At 44.9% G+C, this 26,994-nt stretch overlaps 9 protein-coding genes across 9 annotated transcripts; 5 read left to right on the top strand and 4 right to left on the bottom strand.

Moving 5' to 3' along the window:
* Positions 1 to 55: 55 nt before the first annotated feature.
* PUMCH_003454 (uncharacterized protein) lies at positions 56 to 2,548 on the bottom strand (the record flags this gene model as incomplete). The annotated part of the gene is made up of 1 exon (XM_063022421.1): positions 56 to 2,548. The coding sequence occupies one exon, from the start codon at positions 2,546 to 2,548 to the stop codon at positions 56 to 58; it is 2,493 nt and encodes an 830-aa protein (XP_062878491.1).
* A 2,515-nt stretch (positions 2,549 to 5,063) lies between these two features.
* On the bottom strand, positions 5,064 to 6,815 carry PUMCH_003453 (uncharacterized protein; the record flags this gene model as incomplete). Its single annotated transcript, XM_063022420.1, has 1 exon — positions 5,064 to 6,815. The coding sequence occupies one exon, from the start codon at positions 6,813 to 6,815 to the stop codon at positions 5,064 to 5,066; it is 1,752 nt and encodes a 583-aa protein (XP_062878490.1).
* Positions 6,816 to 8,550: 1,735 nt separating this feature from the next.
* Positions 8,551 to 9,372, top strand: PUMCH_003452 (uncharacterized protein; the record flags this gene model as incomplete). Its single annotated transcript, XM_063022419.1, has 1 exon — positions 8,551 to 9,372. The coding sequence occupies one exon, from the start codon at positions 8,551 to 8,553 to the stop codon at positions 9,370 to 9,372; it is 822 nt and encodes a 273-aa protein (XP_062878489.1).
* A 232-nt stretch (positions 9,373 to 9,604) lies between these two features.
* On the top strand, positions 9,605 to 11,830 carry PUMCH_003451 (uncharacterized protein; the record flags this gene model as incomplete). The annotated part of the gene is made up of 1 exon (XM_063022418.1): positions 9,605 to 11,830. One exon carries the CDS (start codon positions 9,605 to 9,607, stop codon positions 11,828 to 11,830), a length of 2,226 nt encoding a protein of 741 aa, XP_062878488.1.
* A 42-nt stretch (positions 11,831 to 11,872) lies between these two features.
* Positions 11,873 to 19,162, bottom strand: PUMCH_003450 (uncharacterized protein; the record flags this gene model as incomplete). Its single annotated transcript, XM_063022417.1, has 1 exon — positions 11,873 to 19,162. One exon carries the CDS (start codon positions 19,160 to 19,162, stop codon positions 11,873 to 11,875), a length of 7,290 nt encoding a protein of 2,429 aa, XP_062878487.1.
* Positions 19,163 to 19,519: 357 nt separating this feature from the next.
* On the bottom strand, positions 19,520 to 20,632 carry PUMCH_003449 (uncharacterized protein; the record flags this gene model as incomplete). Its single annotated transcript, XM_063022416.1, has 1 exon — positions 19,520 to 20,632. One exon carries the CDS (start codon positions 20,630 to 20,632, stop codon positions 19,520 to 19,522), a length of 1,113 nt encoding a protein of 370 aa, XP_062878486.1.
* A 1,755-nt stretch (positions 20,633 to 22,387) lies between these two features.
* PUMCH_003448 (uncharacterized protein) lies at positions 22,388 to 23,536 on the top strand (the record flags this gene model as incomplete). Its single annotated transcript, XM_063022415.1, has 1 exon — positions 22,388 to 23,536. One exon carries the CDS (start codon positions 22,388 to 22,390, stop codon positions 23,534 to 23,536), a length of 1,149 nt encoding a protein of 382 aa, XP_062878485.1.
* Positions 23,537 to 23,987: 451 nt separating this feature from the next.
* On the top strand, positions 23,988 to 24,647 carry PUMCH_003447 (uncharacterized protein; the record flags this gene model as incomplete). The annotated part of the gene is made up of 1 exon (XM_063022414.1): positions 23,988 to 24,647. The coding sequence occupies one exon, from the start codon at positions 23,988 to 23,990 to the stop codon at positions 24,645 to 24,647; it is 660 nt and encodes a 219-aa protein (XP_062878484.1).
* A 1,650-nt stretch (positions 24,648 to 26,297) lies between these two features.
* On the top strand, positions 26,298 to 26,774 carry PUMCH_003446 (uncharacterized protein; the record flags this gene model as incomplete). Its single annotated transcript, XM_063022413.1, has 1 exon — positions 26,298 to 26,774. One exon carries the CDS (start codon positions 26,298 to 26,300, stop codon positions 26,772 to 26,774), a length of 477 nt encoding a protein of 158 aa, XP_062878483.1.
* Positions 26,775 to 26,994: the final 220 nt, after the last annotated feature.

The raw sequence follows: 26,994 nt of genomic DNA, 5'->3' as shown, positions 1-26,994 counted from the left end.
TTCATTTAGCACTAGCTTGCTTAGTTGGTATTGCAATAGTTGGTTCTACTGCCATTTACTCAAAGTCATTTGCCTTGGGCTTCTCTGCGTCTTGGCTTTCTGGTGGATCCAAAAAGGTGTTGAGGCCTTTTCTTTTACTGGGAGAAACTGACCGTCTCAAAGCTGACGAAGGCGTAGAGGTCTGAGGAGTCGTCGGGTCAGATTTGGCGGGCACTGGTGGCTTTTCCGGCGTTGTTGGCTCAACCTCCGCTTCTGTCTCAGCGGTGTTCTTCTCTGAGACTAATTTCACTGCGTTCTTCAACCTGCTTTCTAGGCGTGTCTGTGACGTCTGGGCAGTGTTTTTTCTAGGAATAGAGTGATGGATCTCCTTGTTTCCAACGGAGATGACTCTTGTTCCCTGTCTTTCTGAAAAGCTCTTGTCGGAGTTGGTACGCTGAGGACGTAACGAGTTCCGGCGCCTTAATTCACCAAAAATGCTCTCCTTGTGGTCAAACAAATCCGAGATGAAATTCTGCTCGAGCTGTTCCAACGCGACCTTGAATGTGTGAACACTCTTTCCATTAAGTGAGCTGTCCTCTTTTTTCGGGCTGAGCACGAGAGAACCGAACTCGCGGCAAAGCCTTTGCTTCAACGATGTGCTGAGCTCCTCATTCTTTGAACTGATGATTTGCACCAAACGGCTCAAGTGCGTCAATATAGCATCCAATGTTGCCAAGTTGCAGACCGGAAGATCTGTCAACGAATTCTGAAGTCCAGTGATACGAGGTTTATCTGTGTTTGCATCTTCGGATCCCACAGGGTAGTTTTGGTACAATGTCTTGATCAAATCAAAGTAACTGTTGGGCACGATCAGGTCTGGAAGTTCGAGGAAGTACAACTTGAGCACGTTGACGACGGTGGCATGTTCGCTCAGTTTTATGTGATCAAGAATTTGGCCAGGGTCGCTGAGCCCGTTCAATTTGGACCGGAGCTTGTGAACACTAGACAAATGCACTGGCTGGATCCATAGGTTGACTCTCTCCTCGTCGTTCTTGAGCTCGGGATAAATCGAGTCAAGATATGAGAGCACTGTCTGGATAAGTGTTGGAACAGCCTTTTTGTCGAAACGCGCTCTGACGCTGAGATCGACACCAAACGTCTGGTTAATGTTGGAATTGTAGTAATTGTCGTACAATGGCACATGGGGTCTGAAACTACCTGTGGCATAATTTTCGATAAGGAACTTCAAGTCACGCGCCGGGCGAATGGTCTCCTCTATGAGCGAAATGGCCTCGAAGGTCTGCTTCATAGCAGGAACTTGACTGGCGAAGGAGGAGACGAAGTCGTACATGGCCTTTTTAATCGCACGAAGTCTGTCCAACTCACATTTTTGCATGAACGAATAGTGGTCCATAATGACCTCCTCAAGGTCACAACGGATGGCATCCAAATTGCGGACGCTCTCAAAATATTGCGAGTCGAGCGATTCCACCTCTTTGAGGAGCTTAGGGTATTGCGCCTTGTCAGAGTAGTCTACGGAGTTGACACCGATGGCTTGTTTAACGTCCTCGAAGTAATTCGAAATCTGGGCGTTTCTGTTGGCCAGAGCCAAGACCGGGTCGTAGTTTGTGCTTTTGCCCGCGTTGGAGATATCGAACTCCGAAATCTGGGTTATTTCAAACACGCATGGTTTCCACTGATAGAAGAATTGCGACAGGTTGATGAAGTTCTTTGAGCCCCCTACATATCCAACGCTGCGGAGGAATCCATTAGCAAGCAAGCCTTGACCGCACAGCTCGGCCTTGGAGATGTTTCCACGTAACTCGGGCATATTATCGAGCATCCATTGAGTGATGGCACTACCGGTGGAAACGTTGTAGTAAGTACCCAAGATCGGCACCTTGTGCGACGTCAACTCGACGTTGGAAATGAGGTCTGTCAAAAACTGCTTGATGCTTTTACTGTCGAACTTTACGTCTCCGAGAGAATACACTTGCCCGCCATCACTCTCCTCGTCGCCCTCTATGCGGAGTGTCGAAAGCTCACTCACGGAGCTATCCTCCACCGCCTCTGCAAGCTCTTCGTCATTGAAGCGGGACTTGAACTCCTCTACCACTCTACACTTATTGAAGTACCGTTTCTGTAACTTCTCCAATGCGGCGCGAGCAGCGACGTATTGCTTGTACTTGTCACGAATTACCAGCTCCGAGTATCCTACACGTTCCTCGTGCTCGCCACTCCACTTGCTGAACGGCTCAATTACTGTTTCTTGGATGGTTCCTGCGATTTGGAGATGGTAGGCGCCCTGACGCACGAAATTGGTCGAACTTTCTTCATAGGCATTTTTGATGGTCGACACGTAGTCTATGTCGGCATGTCTGGTGCTGGATACTTTGAACAGCGACTCGAAAGCTTCCAATTGGGATCCGTAGACTGCTTCGATCTCTGCACGGCGCGTAAAGAGCGCTACGAAGTCCAGGTTTTCTCTGATACCTTCGTTGAGCTCGGCGAAGAGCGCCAGGTATCCTGTCTCGTAGTCGCCGGTCCAAAACGATTCCGCAAACGACATTTGGGGAGTTGGAGTGTGGTTCTAGATTGGAAATGTGAGTTGAGTGTTTTCGTCACGTGCGGACAGCGTCACGTGATATGTCTATGTTGTGTTTTCACCGCTAAATCTCCAGTGTGGCTTTGTTTTAGTGCAGTGAAAAAGCAAAATTATCAATTGAGTGGTGAAGGCGACACTGCCTTACTTTGTAGTGTGCGTTTCTATATTTGGGTGTGCTTTGTGGTGACACTGGTTAAGTGAAGATAACGTCCTGCAGAAAGAACACCACCTTCCTAAAACGGCATTCCTTGATTTGCAGCCAGACAATTCCACAAGTGAATCTAGATGTATAATTTTGTTCGCTTGTTTTGCTGGCACGATACAAAATTCCATGAAACCAGAAATCGTGTGATGTCTCCCGTTTGAGTTTTGCGAATTCCAAATATAGATATGCGGCCAGCACCAGGAACTCGATGACATAATGCATGAGCGTCTAGATCTTAGCATCGGCCTACGACAGAGTGGAATGATGGTGGTAGGTGTCTTACATAGAAGTTGAAAATGTGAGTGATTTCGGTTGAGTATTCTGGAAAGAACACTTTAGGCCTCGTTCTTCGGTCTGAGCCACTTATTTCATTTCTCTTACACACAAATCTGTTTTAGGCTAGAAATTTGGCTTCTTTCATTATTGAGAGAATGTTTCATAGTTGAGAATGGAAATTCTATGGTCGTAATGGGAACATTCCACCACAATGTCCATCATGGCTCATACAATGCGATGTAAGTCAAGCCGTTCCAGTCGAATAAAAAGGCGAGGAATTTCTTTAAATTCACATTTCTCAAAATAAGTTAATTCTTATTACGCTTTCACGCTCGTAGTCAATAGTATTCGTGTACTAGATGTAGATACACATCATAGACACCATCCTACCATAGTCACCCATACAAACACACAATAACTCAATATTATATCCAATACAAAACCATTTAATTGAAATTCGAAAATCAATTTCCAGTATCCATACGAAATACCTAGAATCAAATCTTTTCCACCCAATTGCCCTTCCATTGCCCTCTCATTGCCCTATCTAAAGCCCTAATGACCACTACCCATCCAATGAGAGTAAATAGGCACAAAAAATCATTAATGTAAAATCTAGTCGCATAATCTCATCCAATCACTGCCATTTCCGCTATTTTTCGCAAAATTCCCCACGCCCATTTCTGCCCACATCCACTCTTTCCACCTAGTTTCACAAAATCCACACGCGTGCATTTCCGCCGCAAAACGTGTCAATTCGAAAACAAACGAAAAAAAGAATCCAAAAACCCTTCAAACTTTCCCCGCATTGCCTTGAAAAAATTATAAATACGGGTTTTCCTCCCCCCATTCCATGCCCTACATTCCATTCCTGTCCCTACCTCCATGCCTCAAATTTCTTTCCTGCTACTCCCTTTTTTCTTCCACCAACAGCGATGTCTCCGCCCGCCACGCCGCCCAGAACAAGCAGAAAAAGCGACGGCGTCTGGATGACTCCTCGGCTGGCCCGCACAGACGCCCGCTCGGCGCAATCGCCGTTTTCTCTGCTGCAAACGCTGCCGATTGGAGCATCTCACCTGAAACATTCCAAGTTCGGCAAACACTTGGGGTTTGCCCCCGACCGTATCGATAAACATGGTCTGGGCCGTCTAGCTGCTCCACCGCCGTTTCTCTTACCGACTCCGCTGACGGTGGGCACGGGCCGCAAGGTTCGTCCTACCTTTGCTACCATCAAGCCATCGGTGAAAAGCAAAGGCCTCACGGCTCAGTTGCTTTCCTTGGCTGATGAAGACGTGCAACAGTCGTATGCGCGTAATCAGGAGACGGTACATGCGCAAGATCCCGTGACGCCTCCTCCGAAACCACGGATCGAGCAGATCCCGGTGTTTGAGCCCTTCGCCAATAGTCCCGAAGACGATGTAGTTTTCGTTTCGATGGAGGAGCTCGATAAAATCCCCAAGAGACAACTTTCCAACCCGTTCTTGTCGCTGGCCTTGCCAGAACAACCGCTAGATACTGACGGCGCACCTGTGGTGGACTACTCCACTCACTTGGAGCTCGTCAACCATCGCACGGGAGAACGTAGGGTGGAACAGCTTTCAGACGAGCAGCGCACCATGCGGCCCCGTAAATTGGACTTCTCGCTGGCCGAGCTCGTCCCAGTGAAAGTCAACAATAATATCACCAATCGGTACTTGGAGAATACCTTGGGCCTGAAATTTTCCATGAGCCCTTCGCTGGCGAAGAACTCCATGGGATTTGACATCTTCTCGTCGTCCCCGCCATAGCGCCTAATCCTGCTATCCTCAATTCTCTACACTCATTTATATATATATTCATTTTGGCCCCTGATCACATTTCTCTGGGTTCCATCCAGTTAAGGATGTAAGCAACGCTCGTGCATAGTCAATCTTTACATAAATTATCCTATAATTCCTTATATTATTACTAAAATTTATACTGTACATCTCGTTAACCCATACTTTACTGTTGGCCAAATTAGGGCCGACGATACTTCCTCAAATTGTCCCATGCAATCGAGTTGGCATTTGGAAGCTTAATAACCTCGATTTGATTCAAGTACTCAGGCGTACCTTTGTCCGCAGTTCGGGCAACGTATCGAAGTGGCCCACTTATTTGAGACAGTGGATCGTCAGGGTTTCCTCTTAAGTGCACTGGGATCTTTTGCATAATCTCAGGGTAGTGCGTGGGGAGTGTGAAGCGGTTGGACAAGTCCGGCTGAAGTATTTCAGCTAGCTCGGGTGGAGTTGGAAGCTGAATCTCGGATTTCAGCTGCAATTCTGCTTGACGAGCCACGAGCTCGTCTTTCTTCTTCTTGCGCAATTCAGCTTTCTGAATCAGATACAACTTCTCAAAATCAAGCGATTTGAATTTGAAGAACAACTTCCAAGTCTCGTCTCCAATACCTCTGTAAGCGTTCGTCAATATGTTAAATGTGTTTGTGTTGTGGAGCATCTCCATGTTGTCGAAATCCTCGGTGTATACACGTTGTCTCAGAACAAGCACTTCAACGTTCTCTTTGGCGTAATATGGATGTACCAAAGGCTTGACATTGCGTTGAGCCATTGGCTCCTGCTTCATGACCCTATAAGCGGGAATATGAGACGGGCGCTTCTTGGTAATTTTTGGATCTTCATCTAAAGTCCTTATTTTGTTAATCTTGCTGGTCATCACACTATCTTTGAATACACCGGCGGCACCGGGTCCCCTGTAGTGCTTGTAGTAGTAATACTTGTAAAGGAATGAATCTTGGTCACCGGCTGGAATCAACAGACTGATTTGTTTTGAAGCGTTACTAGAATCAGAGAATTTGAGCTTGAGTCCACCCAAATGCTCGTCAGCGCGATTATAGTATGAGTTCTGTTGAGTAATACCCATCAGATTGTTGGTGGCATAGTAGTTGGGCACCTTACACACCGAATTGACCACGAATCTTGGGATAACACCAGAGCCCGGCAAAATGTTTTCTGTCACATCTAGTGTGTTTGGATCAAGATTGGCTGTACGGCGAGACTTACTGTTCTTCTTGTTGTCGGCCTTAGAGTCTACATGGGCCGAATTTCCCTCCAAACTGAAGTCATACGACCAGAACTCATTTTCACGGAGCAAGAGCTCTCTCTCGCCCGCCGTGAGTGCGGTAGAATATAGTTTTCTGTATGTGCCCTCGTGTTTATACACCTGAAGCTTAGTCAAAGGATTGAGGGCCAAGAACGAAGCATACGTGAGCGGAAGCGTCTTGTCGACCTCACCCACATCTGGAAATACCTGCTCAACAGTCGGAGCAACTTTGTCGAGGGAAGTGTCTGGAGCTAGACCCGAAGGGAACTCGTCAAGTTGGAACTCGCCAAACAAGATCGAGCAATCTACAAGAATCGAGGTCAACTTCAGGAGATCCATATAAAAGAGCACTGTGTCTACATCTGACTCCAAAATGAGTCCCTGCTCATATAATCGCTTGTTTAGTTCCCGGGTAGACTTCTGCACCAATTCGTCCTTAGAAACGCCCAGACGACGCGACATGTGGCCAATCACTTGGTAAGAGGAAGGGAAGTTCCAAAGTGACGCTAGATCTTTAACGAGCACATGCAGAGTGTCATTCTGGGAGAAAGAGGGGACTACGAGAGTTTCCAAGTTTGGGACCGGTTTGGAGGTGTCTGGGCTGCAAATTGCGACCGTGGCTCTTTTGCGTGTGAATGGGCGCAGTCTGACTGACCGAGCGATAGGTGCCATTGTGTGCTAGGGGAGGTAATTGATGTTGATCTGGGTGGTTTATGGTGTGTGTATTTGTTGATAGTATGGTGTTGGAGGTACGGGTGTTCTACTGAAATGGTGAGCGAAGTGAATGAAATGGGAAGGTGATGGGGATAATCAAATGTGACAGAATATTTCGTCTTGAAGTATATCTTTACGATCGTCGTTTTATGAAATGTGGTGAGCTTGTTTTAAGGGGTCAAAACACAACAGCTTCAAATGAACACGTACAAACAAAAACCAGTCCAGCTAGTTCCACTCAATTTTGATATTTCTGAATTTTCTGGTACTCTCCAATTTTTATCTCGTTCAAGTGTATATCATTGTCATTTATCAGGATTCCATATGATCTGGCTTAAAGGAGTGACCGGGAGTACTAGGGCCTCCGCGATTTGGAACCCATTTACGATTATTTTAACAGAGCGACCGATTTTCTGATTGTCCGGTCTGAACAGAGTATATTCTTACAAACGGCCTCATCGGTGGTATCAACACCGGTTGAATTTTCGAGATATTAATGAATGTCTCGCTCGTCGCTAACCTAGTAACACTGAGATAGACATAAAGCTTGAAAGAATGAATCTTGATATCGAATTTAAAATGGCAAATGTAACTATACCTCTCTAGGACTTAGGACTAAGGACTGGGTTGCAGGCTTTGTAGACAATTGGTCACACAGTTGTGTTGGTAGAAGTAGCACTGTATATTTCAAGGATTTAGATTATGGATACTTCCTGAAACGCTTTCATTTTGCTGCTATTTTGAAGTCGCCTTAATCCATGATAAAGATTTCTAAATCGGAATGAAAAAGTTACTGCTGACTAACCGTAATATATACCAAAGCCTCTCAACTCAGGATCTATCAAAAACGATGGAGAAAGAATTTCCAGAAGAGCAACGCAAGCTTCCGATGTATATTCTGTACTTGAGACTAATCATCTCGTCCAATTTTGCCAAGTACCTCTCCTATTTGTCAGACCATACCTAGATAAATGGGACTGTGCCCGTTCAGGTTAAGACCTCGGTCTTCGAGAGAAAATTAAATTGAGGATGGCATCCCCTCCCAAAAGTTCAATACTACTCCCAGAGTTGGTCAATCTATCTACCCGTGCCGACTCTAGCAAATGGCTGCAAACCGAGATTTCATCCCTGCATGTGTATCAAGATGAAACACTTGCATGCAGCCTGCTTCAAGTGGAGAGCAGTACAAAAGAAGACTAACAGTGCAAAAATATCCAGGCTACTCAGGCAAAGATGTCAAATCAAGATACGTCTTTCCTCATATTAACATTATTTTGCGAAAACATTGAAATTGATGACCATACACTCGCCACTATGTCTCCCATCATCACCCTTCAATTCCCCTCAAGAAGCAAAATTTCTACAACAGACAATCAATAAATTGAACCACCTCAAGCCTTCTCCCATTTCTCCATTCCATAGTCACCTCGGCTCCCCCATATCGTCTCGTTCCCAACTGTCCTATTACCGGGAGGTACGGGTGCGCTGCATCCTCGGCCAAACCGGCTCCCCCCACATTTCGACACGAGCATTTGATACCCTTCTATATAAGCCGGTCTTCTCACACGCTAAACCCTCGTTTGTTTCTCCAGTTCGACCTGCATCGTCTCTAATTGTATCGGCTCCAGTGCTCATAACCCAAGCATATATAAGTAGGCCCAATCCGCTCCACAATTCCTCCCCATAGAATCCAATGTCTGAACCCATTCTCTATGAGGTCCGCGACCGCATCACTGTGATCACCCTTAATCTTCCAAACAAGCTCAATGCTCTCAATGGAGAGCAGTATCTTCAATTGGCCAAATATCTCCAGGAGGCCGACGATGAAGAGGACACAGTATGTACCCTTATTCAATCAACGGGCCGGTATTTCTCGGCCGGCGCTAACTTTGCCGATAAGGCGTTGATGGAGGGCGACCCTGCGGAGGTGTTTTCGCATGAGTTTTGGTTGAAGAGCTTTGCCGGCAGAAATGTGTATCTCACCGACTTGCTTCACAACCACAAGAAGGTGTTGGTTGCAGCACTCAACGGTCCGGTGATCGGGTTGTCTTCCGCTATAGTGGCCTTGTGCGACCTCGTGTACGCTGTTGACGAGTCGAAGGTCAATCTTTTGGCGCCATTTTCCAACTTGGGGTTGGTCGCTGAGGGTGCTACCTCGGCCACCTTATTCACCCGTTTGGGCTGGTCAAAAGCTTCCGAGGCCTTGCTCTTTGCAAAGCCTGTGAGCGGCGCGGATTTGAACAAAGCAGGCTTTTTCAACAAAGTGTACGACGGGAAGAACTACTCCACCGAGGAGTTCAACACGGAAGTGTTTGAAGACTTGAAGCGCAGTTTTGATGGCTTGTACGAGCCTTCCATCTTCGCCAACAAACAACTTCTCAAGGCCAACAGGGACCAATTGGTCAACGCTGCCAGCTCCAAGGAGGCTGTGATTGGCTTCAACAGATGGATCCAGGGTATTCCGCAGGCTCGGTTCATGGAGGTGAAAAACAAGGAACGTCAGCACAAGATTTAGGGTGTTCGTTTCCATATTATGCCCCGGTTATGTTTATTTTCTTCTCGGTTTTCAGAATACAGTTTTATGGTGTGAAATTGTAGTCCTCAATGCGGGCTGAAGACAATTTAAAAAAATCACAAATTTAGAATATACAATTGCTCAATGAATTCTCGTATTCTCTCTGTTTACAAAATTCACATTGTGTAGCTCATATACCCCGGATTTTTCGATTCCCCCATTCAAACAGTACATGTCCTACAACTTGCCAAACCCGAGTCTAGTTGGACTTCTACTAGCAGTGAGCACTCACAATGGCCCGCAGATTGTATACCACTACCCACCCGAACTCGGCAATCAAAAACTCCTGCTTTTGAACCCAGACGAAGAAGCCGCCAATGACGACGATTTTGACGACGAGGACTATGTGGAGGATGATTCTAAATCAATGAGTAGTGAAACTAGTGCCACGAATGATGTCGGTGCAAAGTTTCTGGATAAATCGAGCGATCTTGCCGGCGTAGATGCCGATGCTGGTTCGACGAAACTCAAGAAGTTGAATTCCGCGACAACAGAAGACTTCAAGTCTCGAAAAGAGACTGATTCGTCAACCAAGGGTCAGATATTGGGGTTTGAGCCCGAAATCCTCGCAGAAATGCTCTCGCCGCCGCGAGAAATGTGCAATTGTAGATTTGACATCATGCTAGAATCCATGGTGTTTTTGGGGCTTCCGATTCATGCGCAGCCCGATGGATCTTGGCGGCCTCAAAAAGCGCGCTCGTTTAGAACTGCTGCCCGTAGCGAATCTGTGGGTCATGGCGTAAGTGCTGGGGGCAGTGTGGGCCATAGAGGAAGTGTAGACGACACGATAGACGAAGAGCCTAGCGAACCAAAGTCCCAGTCTGCATTGAGCATGTTCAACCTTGTCTTTGTTATGAACCCGCCCAAAATCGAGCGTAGCTATCGTACTGACGAGATGTTTTACTACGTGATACTGAAGCTCATGTTTATTCTACGGTACGAGCAGCACAAACGTAACTACATGTGGGAACAAGTCAAACTCATATCTCATCTAAAAGAAGAGTTTGCTGCTACGCCGCCAGAAGATCGTGACTATTCGCTTTCAAGCTATTTGTTATCTGGGCTGCTGCTATGCAAGATGATGAACCATTGCTTTGCCTCTTTGGTAGCGTCGCGTGTGGCTCATCTTAACATCAATAACAAGTTGCATTCGTTTCAGATCCCTTTGAAGATGGAGTTTCACTCTCTTCCTGAGGTTTCTACACCTTACGTTCCGGGCTCTTATCTCTCTTCAACGGCGAGCTTTTTGGGAGAAACCGGTCTTGTCGCGATCGGTGAAACTGTGCGCTATAGTGGAAGTAGCCTCATAGACCAAGTCCTCGGCACCGATATTGCTGACGAGCAAGAAGATGATCTGGACGAGGATGAGTATCTGACTAGCTCCGATGAGTTGTTGCATTTGGGACTACTCTTGTGGGATGACCCCGAGACCATCATAAAAGAAATCAAAGCGAAAAGCAGCTCTCCAATTGCCACATTCATCCGTATGATACGACCAACTGAGTCGTTGTTGAAGGTTTACAGCAGGCTTGAAGAAAACTACGAGGGCAGGAATGATTTGAATATCTCAAGCGTGAGAGAATTTGCCCTTCATCTTGTACATTGGAGAAAAGCAAGAATGATACCACCGCTCAACACCCGCGGCATCTATATCATTTCCCCCATGGCTCCAATTGGGTCAAGATTTAAAAGAGACATCGCCAAGTTCAATCTGCACTTCCCAACAATTCCATCGCTTCCGCTGTTCCTCAAATCTCTCTCCACGAGATCCAAGAAACCCCGCCAGTTTGCCACTATCATCCCATCAAAAGACCACAAAGATATCTATCTTCTGGCTTTAGCCTGGCTTGTCCGATATGGATATGCCACCCAACTCCACACATACATTTGGCTCAAAGTCTCTAGGAAAATCAAAATGAAGGTCGAAGAGGAGTTGGAAATGGAGCTAGGCAAAGTGCTCAAACGAGGCAGCAAAAGCTATCAAAATAATAGCGAAGCTTCAGTAACTGAGAACAAAATCCAGACTGCGGTAGACAACTCGTCCAAGCAAGCTGGTGCTGCCAGTGCTGAGACGATCGAGGATGAGATCGACAAATTACAAAGAAGGCTCGAGAATGCCCAGAATGCTCCTGATATTGTAATGGAAGACGATAGCGACACTATATTGGTAGATCCAGGCAGAGCGTCCAATATGGAACGAAGATGGATCAATCAAATAATCCACAAGGAATGTGAACTTTCGCCGGAACTCACAGCTGTATTCTATAAGTTGTTGAAGTACATGAACGGCAGGAACTCTTTGGAACTATTATTACTGAAAGAAAACATCACTAGAGCAGAGCTCCGGAAGCTTCTACTCTCTATAGAAAGCCATGTCATCTCCGTTAGACACTGGTAAATCGATGCATGTGTATTATAAAGGACAAAATGTCAATGTAGCCTAACTAAAGTTATCTTGTTGAGTAGCTTCCAACTCGTTTCCTTCAATCTCTGCAAATTGTTGGAAATGGAGTGGACGATGAGATTCATGGTAAAACGAAATAGGGACATCCATTTCCAAGTTGAACTCGCTATGAGCGTCCCAAACTGGGCCGAGGAATGAGTAGTTCCAGATTTTATCGTCGGGTACCAAGAATGCTCCCATGATTTTGTCAGACAAAACAAGCTGTTTTTTCTCTCCGTAGTGAGGACTGAACCCGGCAGGACTCGAGGATATCATGTCTTTATTTTGGAATCCCCACTCGTAGGCAGGTTGAGGCATTGAGTATGCAGCAAGAGTGACAGAGCCTGGTGTGAACGACACTGTCATGATGAGCGATTCAGGACTCCATTTATCTGGATTATTTGCGGCGAACTGAGCGGTGGTGGTCACATCCATAGAAGTCAACATGTTGACCTCTTGATTCTGTGTATGAATCCATCCCAAAAGCTCCATGTCTTCAATATAATCATTATGCTTGGAGTCGTAGAGCGTGTTTGGAAATTGAATAGAGTGAGTACTTCCCAACTGAGGGACCATGGCAATTGCTTTGATTTCTTTCACACCCCCGTAATCACGAGGCGAGGAACCGTAAAGGAAACCTCCAATTTGTGTTTTGACGTCCGAAATTTGGACGAACTTTTTGATAAGATTCTTGGGCATAATGTAAGTATGTCCACCCTCATCAGTGAGCTCATCTGACAAAACATGGAAGTTCTTGGTGCGCAAGTGGAGGTTGTTTGCAGCGATTGCACGATTTCTCCACTCATTTTTAGAGCTAAAAGCCAGCTGTTCATAATTGGTGGTGGTAATGGTCGTGATTTGCTCTCCTTGTACATTTTGTGTGGTTGACTTCAAGGCTGTCAACTGTTGGTTAGCATTTGCCATATCGTTAGAAGTTTTTGAACCATCCTCGAGCTCTGCAAGCTCCTGTCGCTTGGCGGAAGGTGCACGAATCTCTTGACCCAAGATCAAGTCTCTGATCTCCAGCTGTGTGAGGGATTGAACGTTCACATTGTTTTTCTTGGCATAGTCATTGAGAATTAAGTCCAGAAGCAGCTTTTCGACGTCTTGCCATTGTTCCATCGTAAGCGAGGGCCATAAATGGTGCGGCTCAGTGACTATACTTGCATCTGGGCGAAGAATGAGATTTGTCCTTTCAGTGCTTATTCCGAGAGCTCTGAGAAGCAAAATTGTTCTGGAGAACGCAGTGTAAGATGAGGTGTTCTCGAGCCAATCGTCATAGAAATTGAACAACATCATTTGTGGCTCTGTAGCTTTTGTGACCACATCAGATAATTTGTCAATCTTAAGTGCAGCAGCGAACGGTAAGTGCAATTCAGAAGAACGAACAGTGATGTTTGGGTAATCCAACATATGTACCTCCAAAGGATCAACAACACCCTTTCTTGTAGCAATTAATTGTTTTGGATGCTCTTCACGAGGAAGTGATCTAATGAGAGCGGCCACTTCTTCGGCAGTCTTCCATTTAGACAATTGACCAAGACGTTTCTGACCAGCCCATACAGAATAGTGGATAACCTTGAGAAACAACTGACCTGTTTTTGGGTTCAAGATAAACACTGCACCGTTGGTTGGCTTTGTGTTCAAGCCACCTTCGGGGTTGCGGTGAACAGTCACTCGGTAGACATTGGTGTCATCAACAAAGAGTTGCGTATCGTTGTTAAACAATTCCGCATAGTTGGAGGAGTTCAAGAGGGAAATCTGAGGTTGCGCTTGATACAATTGAAGCCCTTTCCTGACACGTTCTCTAAGAACATAAAGTGCAGAGTTTGCTTTCATAATCTCTTTCATGGCATTTTGCATCAAAGGTTTCATTCCCAGGAACCAGTTACCATAAACGTCATAAACGTTGTAAGCTAAGTCCACTCCTATCATTGCTCCGGCGGGGCATGGGTAGGAACTTGTACTATCAGTGGTGTAGTCCAAGAATTTGGCCCTGGTGTACCTTGAAATATCATGGGAGTCATAGTCACCATATCTCAACTGCACATCCAACCAGTACTTGTTGGCCGTTGCTCCTTCATAGTTGTCATTCTTGTCATGAAGAAGGGATGGACGGGATATGTTCCATTTGTACGTGCTAGTCAAAACAACATCTGCCGAGGAGGAGTTCATTTTATACGATTTTCTTGGATGAATGGCTTGTTTTTCCACAGAGTCAATTCTGAGTACTGCAAGCTCTTTATCAAGAACTTGACATATGTCTTGGACTAAACTCTCATGGATCTTCTGCCACAAATGAGCGCGGAAAATCTGAATCAATGAAATTTTAAGCGTTGGAATTTTACCGTGCAAGAAAATACCCGTGAGATCGAGTTGCACCAAGAATCCAACATAGACATTGGCTCTATTAATTGTTGGCGACCACCACAATGTGAAACGTCTGTTTGGAATTTGGGAGAGACCTGATCTTTGTGCGTTTGTCAACTTTTTGAACTTAAGTGAGTCTTCAAAACCGGACGCTTTTTCCCAGAAAAGACCTTCCCAAGAGTCAAATCCAGTACCTTTAAATAATGTATGCTCCAAAATAGTCTCGACACCGCCGAGTGCTTGTATGACATCTGTTCTGTATGACGACAAGTTCCACAATTTTCCATCGTGGTGACTGCTAGTCCACCAAAATGGTTGGTTCCTAGCCAAACTGTATTGTGAGAATTCACGTCTGACACGGTGTCCCTTGTCATAGGCCAAGGTCTGTCTGTCCTTTTGAAACAAGGTACTGATTCTGGGCAAACCTCTGTCCCAACTAGCCTCCATATCTTCATAAGTAAGACGGCGGTTTTGTTCAGCGGCTTCATGCCTCTTGATGGTATATTCAGCCCACACTCGTTGCGAATCCAAAAATTCGTTCTCCCAAGTTGTGATATAACGGAAGATAGTAGGAATGAGACGTTCTTCCTGGTGAGTCATTCCTGATCTGAAGTAGGTGATTCCAGCATCTGTCTGTTTAGACCATTTCAAGTCGGCGGCAGGAATAAGGATATGAGAGGCACTCAACATTCCGAGGCCACCGAGTTCTTTAGGGGTGTAGAATACAGCAGGTGGAAAACGAGAGGGCATTTTGGAATTCAATCCCATTTTGATTCTGTTTTGGATCTTAGTCTCGCATTTGACCAACACATCCAAAATAGAAGCAGTGGCTACGATTGCCTCACGATAATATGCAAAAAGGGAAATAAGCGCTGTGTTCCATTTGGCTGCAACTTTGGTGAAAGTGGCTGAGCCAGAAGACATGAGAATTTGGCGGATCCTATTTTCAAACCGGTCTACCTCATCTTTTGATACTTGCAAGAACGCTTTGGCTGTACGCTCCTTGGTCTTTTGATTAACGAGATCCCAAATACCCTCCAGTGTTTGAGCCTCCTGTCTAATTTTTGGGAGAATTCTCACCTCGAAGCCGCAAAGAGTAAACAAAATGTTTGGGTTTTCTGGCGAATAAACTGAAGCATATGTGTCACTCCACTTGACTTCCGTGAGTGACAGGGGAATTCTTGCAGAAACTTCCCAGTGTACCGCTTTACCTAAGTTGACGTCACTGCGCATCAATTTCATTCTCGAGTCTCTCGGCCAACAACGATGATTATTATAGCCAACGCTTGCCTCGAAATTCGGATCGGGATTTTCCAATAGATAATCGTTTACCAAGTCTTCGGCTTCCTCTCGATTGAAGCGGAAGAAAATATAGATTTTATCGAGATATCTCATGTACAATCTAATAGGACTGGACGTTTCTGTTGTAGTATCCTTAAACTGCATGAACAGATTTGGTTGTTGCACAGGTCCTGCCAATTCATTTGCTCTATCGATTCCCAAGATAAGAAGATCTATAGCAAGACAGTAGAATTGATACACAAATGAGGAGAATTGGAGGCCTCGAATTAATCCAACACTGTTCAAATGGCTCATGTCCTTGTACGATAAGAATATATTATTCTTGGCGATAATATAGTCAACAATCATCGGATCGATGATGAGGCCGAGGAGTCTTTTTAGAACCGTGAAGTCAATATTCTCCGAAACACGGTTAAGTGTGGTATGAAACATGACGTTTGATTCTCCGCGCGAAGTATCCCAGACACCATCAAGATTGTTAATACCCTGACACCACTTGTATACCAATAAAGGCGGGATTTCGTCGTCAGAGGGCTTTACCCAATTAGGGAAAAGTTTTCTCTTGTCAGCTTCGTACCAAAGGTATTGATTCAAATAAGCGTCCGTAATTTTCTCGAGAGGATCAATATTATAGGTAGGAACTAGATGATTGTAATGATCCATCATTTCTAAACCACCCTCCTTGAAACTTCTCTGTGACATCAAATATCCTTTTATGCGAGCCAAGGTCTCATTGGGATTGTCATATGCCTGCTCAATCAATGCTAATTCCTCTCTTTGAGCGGAGTTAAGACGTGAATTGGCATTGTAGTTTTCTTTAAGATTCTCCAAAGCCAACACAAGCAATTTGGAATCATGTTTGAAAGCAGGCGGCGGGAATGGAATCGCGCTGAAGTTTCTCGAATCAAGCCATTGTACCATATTTTGATAGATGACTACAGCTTGTTCAGGAGCAACGAAAGGACCGTTTTTGGTGAAATCACTTTGGCGGTTTTGCTCGTCTTTGACCCAAAGTCTGGTAAGACGCCCAACGTTCTTTTTGACAACAGTTTTCTCGACTGTAGCGCCTCTTCTGATTCTTTCTCTGTTGTAGTGAGCAATAGAAATCCATCCGTTGGCCTTCTCTTGAATGTAGTGATTGATAATGTCCTCGATCGGTTTGGGCATTCCTGGGACCTGCCAAGGAATGTTCGCCTTCCAACACCGCCAAGCTTCACTGAGATGCTGAAGAACAACAGCTGATTTTTTCTCCTTGAGACCAGCTGGAATCATATCCATGATATCATTCATCACCTGTGCACGCAACTCTAAGTCATAGTAAGAGTCAATTCTCTGCTTGGTGATTGTCTTAGCCACATCTTTACTTCTTCTGCCCTCAAATTGTCTTGCCAAAAGATTTCCAAGCCATCTTTCGAGAAGAGGAATTTGACCACGAACAAATGAGAGCCAAACTCTCCAAGATGGTTGCCAAAATCCACACCCAGGACCCTTTTGGAGGTTCTTGTTAAAATTGTGGTAGATGACGTGTTTCAAGTCCTTACAAGCTCTGATTTGATGCATCACTCTATACTTGTATCTGTAGATACCTGTCAATTGTCCCAAATGATTCATAATGTAATGAATACCATCAGCAAGTTGGTAAGCATCGACTTGGCCGAGTCGGAATTGAACATGCGAATCGACAATGATCTTTACAACACGAAGAAGCTCACGAATTAGGTGGAAAGCATGGCCAAATCTGGACTTTTTTCGCTCCTTCGTGGTCAATGTCTTGGTCGGCTTGAGATTGAAGTTGTAGTCAAGATGCAAATATGTGAGACCACGTTTGTGAAGAAGCAAGTTGAGCATGTTATGTCCCTGTCTGCAGAGCTGGAGGCCAGCTTCAACCCAATCTATAGTTGTCTCTCTGAAGAATTTTGTCGAGCGGAGTGTTTGTAATAACTTGATTCGGCGCTGGTTGGCAGAGGCACCTTTAGATCCCGGGGGATTCTTGAGATCATTGAGAACAGACTTTTTGAGGAGCTTTTGGTAGGAAATACGGACTTTGGTCGGAACGCCGCTAGGTGCGCGTTCTTGGTACCACGATTTCACGAGCGCAGCATCTTGGGATCTGATGGTGACATCTGCTGTTCTATTAAAGGGATGTGGAGCCCAATGGAGTTGTAAAGCGACTCCAGTATATTTTGTCTCTAGAGGAAGAGGATCATCATTTTTGCTCTTGGAAAGGAATGGCTCAAAAGAAGATGATAGAGATACTTCCGAGAGATCGAAGTCCAATAGGGCTTCCTCCTCTTTCTGAACAGAGGAGCGGTGTGGAACAATGGGGTTGTATTCGGGGCTGAATGCAAATGCAGGTTTATGAGTTTTAGTGTCGAGAGCTTCACGATCAGGAACAAAGTTGTTGAGAGGTTCATGGAACCATGGCACGCTCACGTCCTTGATGAATGATGAGAATAAATGCGGATATGCAACTTTGTATTCTGTTTTCATGGGGACGCGGAAGATGATTCTGTCAATGGCGTTGAATTCGGTGAAATCTTCGAGCTCCTTGTTGTTGATCTTGTCCTTATGTAGGGGCTCGAATCGGGGTCCTCCAGGGACCACCACATTTAGACTTTTTGCTGTGAAGAAAGTGTTTTTGTCAAAGAGAAAGAAATAATTGGGATCAGTGACATGGGGAAGTAAAGGCTGTGCGAGTTTATACAAATTAGCCATCACCGGAAGACTGAAGCTCCACGCCTTATAGGATTCACCGTTGATTGAGTCACTCACTGAAACGCCTGGCTTCTCGTCATAGAGCCACTCAAGAACTGACAAGTCTGGATTTTCCTCGGGATCAAGCTGGATCGGATCTGGAAGAGAGGCATCCTCCAAGTTCTCCATCCAATCCATTGGAGGCTCCTCGTCATCAAAAGGCGGAAAGCGCATCCGACGGAAATGCTTTCTGTCACGCTTCTCACGACGCATCATTGTCCACATCGATGCCCACTGGGCCATGTACACTGGCTCGATGACTTTAGGAACCTCGTTGACGAAGGTGATGGCTCCAGTCACATGGTATAGCACCTTCACTTCCTTGGCTGCTTCCCAAGGCTGTGGCATGTTTTCTAGAAGCTTCAAGATGGCATGTGGCATGTATTTGAGCGAGCCCAAGTGTGCTCTCTTGTCGGCAGCCACTTTCTTACTTGATAAGTCACCGTGATCGATCATGATCTTCCGCAAATGTTCAGGGGGCATTTCGCTTGTTTGTGGCTGTGACAAATTACTGGTTTTAGGTTTGGCAGACCCAATTGAGGCCTTTTTGTACCGATTCTTTTGTAGATTCAACCATGTAGATGCTCTCAACTCCAATTCTTGGGTAGTAAGGTCGGCCTTGACTCCGGTCTTTGCAATCTTACGAGGCGGCTGGCCCAGCGGAGGCGGAGCGTTATGGACATTACGTGGAGGTGGAGGGATTGCACGCGGAGGTTGTGTTTTGCCGTTTTTAGCCCCAGGAACGCCGATTGGAGGCGCTCTTGCTTTGGGAGGTGGCGGTGGGGGTGGCGGACGTGCCCTGTTTGAGTTGGGGGGACCCAGAGGCCGTGGAGGGGGCGGCGGGGGGTTATTATTTGGCATAGATGGTGTTACAGTGTAAGAGTAGTTCAGATGAGCATCTGGGGCTGTATGTAGGATCAGTGTGGGTGGATTGAGGATCTGGCGGAAAATGAATTGAGGAATTTAGGTGGAAATGTTGTCTATTTTTAATTACTAATGCTATGATAATTCCAGTGTTTTGGATTTCTATTTCAGTCTGTGTTTTGTAAGGGCATTCTCTCTTATTGTGTGTGTTTGAGCACACTCTGACTAGATAAGACACAAAGAAGAAATTGACTTTTTGTATTTGAGATTACGCAAAATCCAATGCGCTGGCGGCTTGGCGTATGCTTCGACTCTCTTTCTCTCTCTCTTTCTCTCTCTCTTTAGGAAACACAATTATGGACTTTTAAAAGCAGTAGGTGCCGGAGCCTCCTCTTCTTCTTCCTCTTCATCTTCAGCATTGAGATCAAAGCAGAGCCATCCGGGCCAGCAAATCTCGTCTCGAATGATGTTTCTCAACTGCTCCACCAAAAACTTCTCGATTTTGCCAACATTGCGCAAGACATTGTTCTCCACCTCTCCAATCTCGGTATCTATCTTGATATTCCGTATAACATCTATGCGTTCACGTGTGCTTCCAGCAGAATAGTCGACAAAGTTCCCGCCAGCGGGTGTTCCATGAGTACTTGCAGTGGAATGATCACGCGCCGGTGGCGCAGACGACGCCGAGGTAAAATAGTCGGCAGCAGAGTCGTTCAAGTCGCACAAAATGGATATGAACACCTTTTTTTCCAAGTATGCTACAGCTGCCAAAGAGTGGATCGCCAAGTCGGTTATTCGAAGCTTGACAGGCAACAGAATGAAGTGCGCCAGCGGGTAGTTTACTAGTAAATTGATTTTGAGCTCGATTTCAATTCCGCTCTGGAAATCAATTTCCAACATGAATTGGATATCGTTGGCACTCCGCTCGGCGCTTTTTTTCCCACTACTGACGGGCGGCGCCTGTAATCTATAGGCGCCATGCTGAAAGATCGATGCTGGCAGGTCCAATTCTGGCGGCCCCAAGCCCAAATTGTTCATGTTGTAATTCGATAGATGTCTAACTAAGTCCAGGCCTTTCCGCAGACGTTCCTGAGGCTGCACGACTTCGGGCTCTGTAGCGGCCATTTTCGAGTGAATACTCTTCAAATTGGCAGACCTTTCCGATTCATCCTCGGTGCTTGAGTCGTCGGAGTCATCTTGATGCGACAGCGATGGCAGCTGCGGCAAAGTGTGTTTCTTGATCTCGTCTTCTGAATTGTAGTCTCCATAAAACTCTTCAAAAGGATCACCGATATGGCGAATGGTGATTTCAGGAGATAGATCTCCGAGGGAGAAATTGGTCACGGTAAGATTGTCGATAAAGGAGGGAAGAGAGAGGGAATTGAATTCTTCATCTATGAACAGACGTATTTTCTCGTTGAGGGCGGCGTCAGAGGCCAATTGGCTCCAGTTGATTTGAAATGACATTTCTGTGATTGGTGGATTCAAGATGCTATAGATTGTTTGTGTTCATTCTCTGTAAGAGAAGTTGAAATGTGTGGTTTTGCTAATAGTGGCACAGTGGTATATATAGTGGTAGATGGTGGTAGACGGAAATTGTGGAGAGACTGTCTTCTCTGATTGAAGAAAATTTGAAAACATTTGAAGAATTGAGATTCTACTGTTTAAACTAATCTTTTTTTTTTTCCTTTTGTTTCTTTTGGCCTTTCGTATTGGGATGATGCTGTGTTCTAGAGGGAGTTGATCAGACCAGAATATGGGAATTGATTCCGCAAATCTCTTCCCATAAAGATTAAAATGTACTACAATATGAATTTGGTGAGGTATCACTCCCAAAAAAAATGCTTTTCGTATGGATATTTAACGCAAGCTATACACCTACGTATTCTAGAGGATCTAAAGTCCATGATAAACCGGAACTTTCGGCGGCAAACCCTATCCATGACGTGAGAAGTGTCGTCAAAAGAGATAAATCATTGCCGTGTTAATTGACAATATTCCTTTATTGTCGCTGAATTTCATACAGCTTATGAATTATACTAAGAAATCAATTTTGATGAATCAATCGTCCTCGGGGCTACCACAAAGACGAGATAATCAAAATGGATTGCTGTATGAAAATTTGCTTTTCAGTTGCTATTATTTTTGCAGCTCAAGCATTCGTCCAAACTCATGGAGACCAAAGTCAAGTTTAAGACCAACTGTGTCCAAAATGAGCTACTATCATGGCTCCAGCTATTTCGGAAGCTTCAAGTAATTTTTTCTTTGCCGTTTACTAGAACAAAACAACAATACGGGGGGCATGGGTACAAATACAGATACACGATGTCTGTGGCTTTTAGATGTTCATGATATGTGTCATTTGCGTTCACAAGAATACTTTTATTTCAGGATCCCAGACTTAGCTAAATGAACCCGAGAGAGTGCATCTCGTATAAATTTTTGTGAAGTTGAAAATTACAATTAATTTGGAACGAATCAGTAAACCCAAAAACACCTTGACATTTGATAAGTCAACTTTGGAGCACCGAAAGTGAGACCATGAGCCCTTTCAATTGAAGCGTCATTAATGATGACAACAGAAACCTCTTTTGTGTTCTCTATACTGACAAGTCCAACACCACGTCTCATAGATTATCTCGCGGTGTCTCACCTACTCCCAGTACTACCACACATCGACACTGCAGAACCCAACTCATCAACAAGCCTTCTTCTTCAAGGGGGTCTAATTGCAATTGCAAACGAAGCACCCAAAACCCCCCAAACTTATAAAACAACTGTTCCATTTCTGTTCAGGTTTGATAGCTGTACAGCGGCTATGTCTCTTTCCTTTTTTGACGCACAGTGCTTATCTGCGATGAGTCATCGCAGCGCCCATATCAGCCATGATCAGAGAGATATCCAAAACAAAACAAGAATTCTAGCAACTCCGTGCTTCCAAAGCATCAATTCATTCCCTGCTTTTGGTGCTTGATATTTTATTCATCCCCGACCTGCGCTACTTAGCTTACCCCAGACTTTCTCCACACTGCAGGCCAAATTGGGAAACTGCATCCAGCCGCATCAGTGAAAAATTCTGCCCCACCATCGTTTATTACTTCCTCAACCACCTTCTTTTCAACTGCCAAAAAAACAAATTCTCCATCAATTGGAGTATTCGCATTGTAAATCGTTGATGGATAGAAATTTAGAGAATTCCATCGCCATTCACCTCCCACAACCATGATTGCAAAAGAACCCTTGAACATAGTAGTGGTCGGAGTTGGCTTGATCGGGCCGCGTCATGCTCAGCATGTGGCAGAAAACCCCGAAACAAATCTTATGGCCATTATAGATCCTTCGCCCAAAGGGCAGACTGTGGCCGATGAGCTATGTACTACCTGGTTTCCAAGCATAGCGGAGATGTTCCAGTACTTGGACCTGGAGAATTTGCCCTACCCAGATGGCGCCATTGTGTGTACGCCAAACCATCTTCATGCGTGTGTTCTGGCAGAGTTGGCAGTCAAGGGTGTTCATTTGCTTGTGGAAAAACCAGTGAGCACCTCTTTGGGAGAGGCTAAAGCTTTGAAGGAACTTGCACAAGAACACGACGTCAAGGTATTAGTGGGTCACCATCGTCGGTTCAACCCATTTATAGTAGCTGCCAAGGAGCTGCTTGCACGCGTAGGTGAGCCTATAGCCATCCAGGGCACATGGGCACTTCATAAGGACGACGAGTACTTCAAGATGTCGCCCTGGAGAACAAATACTCGTTTGGGCGGCGGTCCGCTTCTCATCAATCTCGTGCATGACCTAGATCTCCTCCAGTATCTTCTTGGTCCCATACAACGTATCTATGCTGAAGTGATGAAAAAGCAGCGCAAAGAGTATCCAGACGTCGATGAGGGCGCATGCCTCACGCTCCGCTTCAAGAATGGCGTCACCGGTACTTTCCTATGCTCCGACAAGGTCGTTTCTCCGTTTAACTTCGAATCTGGAACAGGCGAGAATCCCACAGTTCCTTCGGACGACCAACTTCTGGGCTTCTACCGGATTTTTGGTTCCCACGGCACTTTATCTGTGCCTGATATGACTCTTTACCATCAGGATGAGCTTCTGGGAAAAAGCTGGTTGCTGCCTGTGTCGAAGAGTAGTCTCGTTGGCGAGAGAAGCGAGCTCCGGCAATTGAAGCCGTTCACCGCCCAGCTCCAGCATTTTGTCGAGGTCATTAGAGGCCGCGCTGAGCCTGCTTGTCAAATTGACGATGGAATCTCGGCCTTGTTGTGTATTGAGGCCGTCATCCGGTCAATTGACACAGGATTGCCAGCTTCGGTTGGATGCCCCAGTGAGGTTGAGTGTGACTACACCACCTTGAGATACAAGAAAAAGTAAAGACTCCATTTTTTAGCATACGCGCCCTCATTTGTAGGTGCCGAAATATTCATCAATCATTTTATTTCTTATGAAACATGACTGTAATGTGTAACTCACGTATCAGTAATGGAACCTCCAGAAGAGCACTGATAAAACAAATTGAAAAGAAATGACAATCCATTTATGTGTTATTTCATTATTAACTTTTTTGAATGATATTTATTGCACTCTGTGCACTTATCTCTTATACATCCACAGAATTCAAAACACCATCAAATGACTGAAAGCAAAGATATATCTGGAACCGTCGTCAAAATCGAGGTCAAATAAATTTGGAAGCAAAAAATTCGAAATTTTGATCCTCAAACCTCAGTCATGCACTATTCACATACGCGTCTAATATACCCCATGATGAATCGTACGTACCACATCTCTTTCGCTGAAACCCAACGTCACCACCTCTAATCGAATGTACGGAGACCAGGCAAACAAACTCATCCTAGAAGCTAGGCGCTCCAACAATCTATCCGAGCTACCTTTGCATCAACACACGCTAGTCAAAGATATAGTGGAGGAGATTGGAGTACTCAATAAAGACGTCGAGTATCTCAATGAACAGCAGTCAGTGGAGGAAATTCCGGCTTCAGAGGCGCGTGTTCATCAATGTCAACTTTTTGTCACCCATTTGTGTCTCCGACGGAACAAGAGATGTCTATTGGCGTACCAGAAGATGAGGGCAGATAAGATAGCAGAGTTTCTGTGGCTCAACATAGATCCCGTAGCTGGAACTGAGACAACAGTGTCACATCTGAAAGAAGACTCGGACTCACCGCTAAACAATACTTTGATGAGTAAGTTAGTTCTCCTGAACTTAAGTCATTCCGAACAAGAATACTACAAGCAGTATCAGGATTTAGTGCTCGAATTTAAAAGTGGCTTTGCCGATATTGATCTCTCGGGTGATTTGGAGCCACCCACGGATATATTCATTGATGTGCGTGTTCTCAAGAACGGAGGGGAGGTCCAGACTGAATACGGCGTGTTCAACCTAATAAAGGATTCTCAGTTCTATGTGCGCAAGCTGGATGTTGACCGGCTCATTCAACAGGGTTATTTGGAAGAGATATAATCAGATTGACGGGCTGTGTGTCCGCTGATAGCTTGTCTGGGCTATTGTGCCACCGATGTAGCGTTTTTCTGAGAAGCAGGTTTGTTACTTTGGGAAATGCTCTGTACTATATATTGTATACTGTATTAATAGATAAAGATCTTTTTGAAATTTGGGAGTTATCGTTCGCTTTGTCATGTCGAGCTTTGGCGGCCTCTTCCGATGTAATGAGTCTTTATTGGACATACTCAGTTTGTGCCAAGGCATAAAATGTCTTTTCCATTGGTTTTTCTCCCGTTCACTTGACAAATGACGTGTTTACATTAATTGGAGTGAAGTCCTGATGTGGCTACGATTATGAGAAACCTGGTCAATCTCGGCACTATGAGGTGGATAAAAGAGCTTAGCCTGAACCTCCCTACCAGATATGACTACATTACGATAATTTCTAGGTTACTGATTGTTACGTAAGCATTCTAATGTCTATCTAAAAGAAGGAATTCTGTTTCATAAGCCATATCGCCATAAGACCAATCTCAATTCAGTCCTGGATAGGAGCAATTGCAATACTCAATTCGGAGTAAATTTTTGTTCTAGAGCTTAAGAAGAGATTTTATTTCAATAGCCGCGAAGATTTAGAATTGGGTTAAATTCTCCAAGTATGCATCCTATAATTCTAAAATGCAAAAACAGGTTAATGTACAGTATATGTATTAAAGCACGGCGGTTATATTGTACATCACTTTAATCGTTTTGGCCCATCCCCATACAAGGTTGATTTCATATACTTTGAGTTTGAGATACTTTTAAGGTATTTTGTGTCTTTTCCATTTCAAGACTTTCCATTATTTTAAGTTGCTGACGCCTGTAGACAATCCTAGCACTGGAAAACACACTCAAAGAGTTCCCTAAAAATAAGATTCACTGAATTGAAGAATGTGTTTTCTTAGAAAATATCATGAAGTCTGCGAATTCTGGCCAAAGAAGACTGGTGTCTATGTCGTTCCAAAGACTACATGACCTTCATAGTGCTACAGAAGGCATAAAGCCATAAGTCAGGCAACTGAGCAGTATCGATTTGAGAATTTTATCAGATTAAACATTGTTATATGTTGTATGCAAAGTTCGATCTGTTTATTTTGGAGATGTGTTGTTTGACTAAATTGAAAAATCTCATGAATGTGAGGTAACGGCGGAATTTTAAAAACAGAAGTTGCACACTCAGGTTCGATTTCAAATGACTAATACAAAACCAACATTTTATTCCAGAAACACAGAATGCAAAAACCCTCACCCTTTTCCACACTAAAACGTTTCATCATGTTCCTCTTTCACTGTTTTTTGAGACCTGGTGGGTTGAACAAATGAACGCCAGGAGCCAAAGCGACGAAAGTTATCTATCGACAACTGATACAAAATAAAAAAGAACTGATCTCATTTCTTCAAATTTCCGAAAAACCCATTACCCTCACTTCATTTTGTCCCACTTGAAATCTGCCCTTACTCCACATCTCAATACTATCTCACAACACCTACTACCATCACCAAACTAACCGTCTTCGCCAATCAGGCCAGACTAGCCCACTGCAATAGAACAGCACACAGAAACAAATCAAAGAGCAGGGATCATAACCACCTTCAATATATAAACCACTGAAACTGCCTACTGCCATGTCGTCAGCTTCTGTTCCTGGAACGCAAGGAAACACCACCGAACAGCCAGTGGTGCCTCGAGATGTACGTCTTCTACACTTGATCTTTGCCACACAGAGCATCCAAAACTACCAGGAACATGTCCCACTCCAGCTCATGGATTTTGCCCACAGATACACCGCGTCAGTGTTGAAGGATGCACTCACCTATGCTGACCACGCCAAAGGAGTTTCAGGAGGACCTGGTTCGGGAAATACGGTCAACACAGATGATATAAGATTGGCCATTGCTGCGCGGACCAATTATCAGTTCAAGCCCACGCCGCCCAAGGAGCTTTTATTGGAGTTGGCGCATGAGAGGAACTCTAAGAGTCTTCCGCCTGTAATTCCCAAATGGGGGCTCCATTTGCCGCCCGAGAAGTATTGTCTTACCGCAAGAGATTGGGACAGTTTTGAGCAAGAGGAGGAGGATTTGATGAAGAAACGTAGGAAGTAGGGGCATAACAATCTGTCAACTGAAAAGCAATAGGACACGACATGAGTGGATGTGGGCTGCGTATAATGTGAGTTTGAAGAGGCGCTAGAGTGAAAAAGTTCCTTATTGTACAAAGTCAGTGTAATGTGCGCCGGTCTCTCTGACATTCCCTCCAAACAAGAAACGGGCTGAACAGTAACGTAGAATCAGCATCACGCCTTGACGTTGACTAAGCAAAAAA

This window comes from Australozyma saopauloensis, chromosome 4, assembly GCF_035610405.1.
Source record: "Australozyma saopauloensis chromosome 4, complete sequence".
Lineage (NCBI taxonomy): Eukaryota > Fungi > Ascomycota > Pichiomycetes > Serinales > Metschnikowiaceae > Australozyma > Australozyma saopauloensis.
This window is presented reverse-complemented; position numbering and strand designations above follow the sequence as displayed.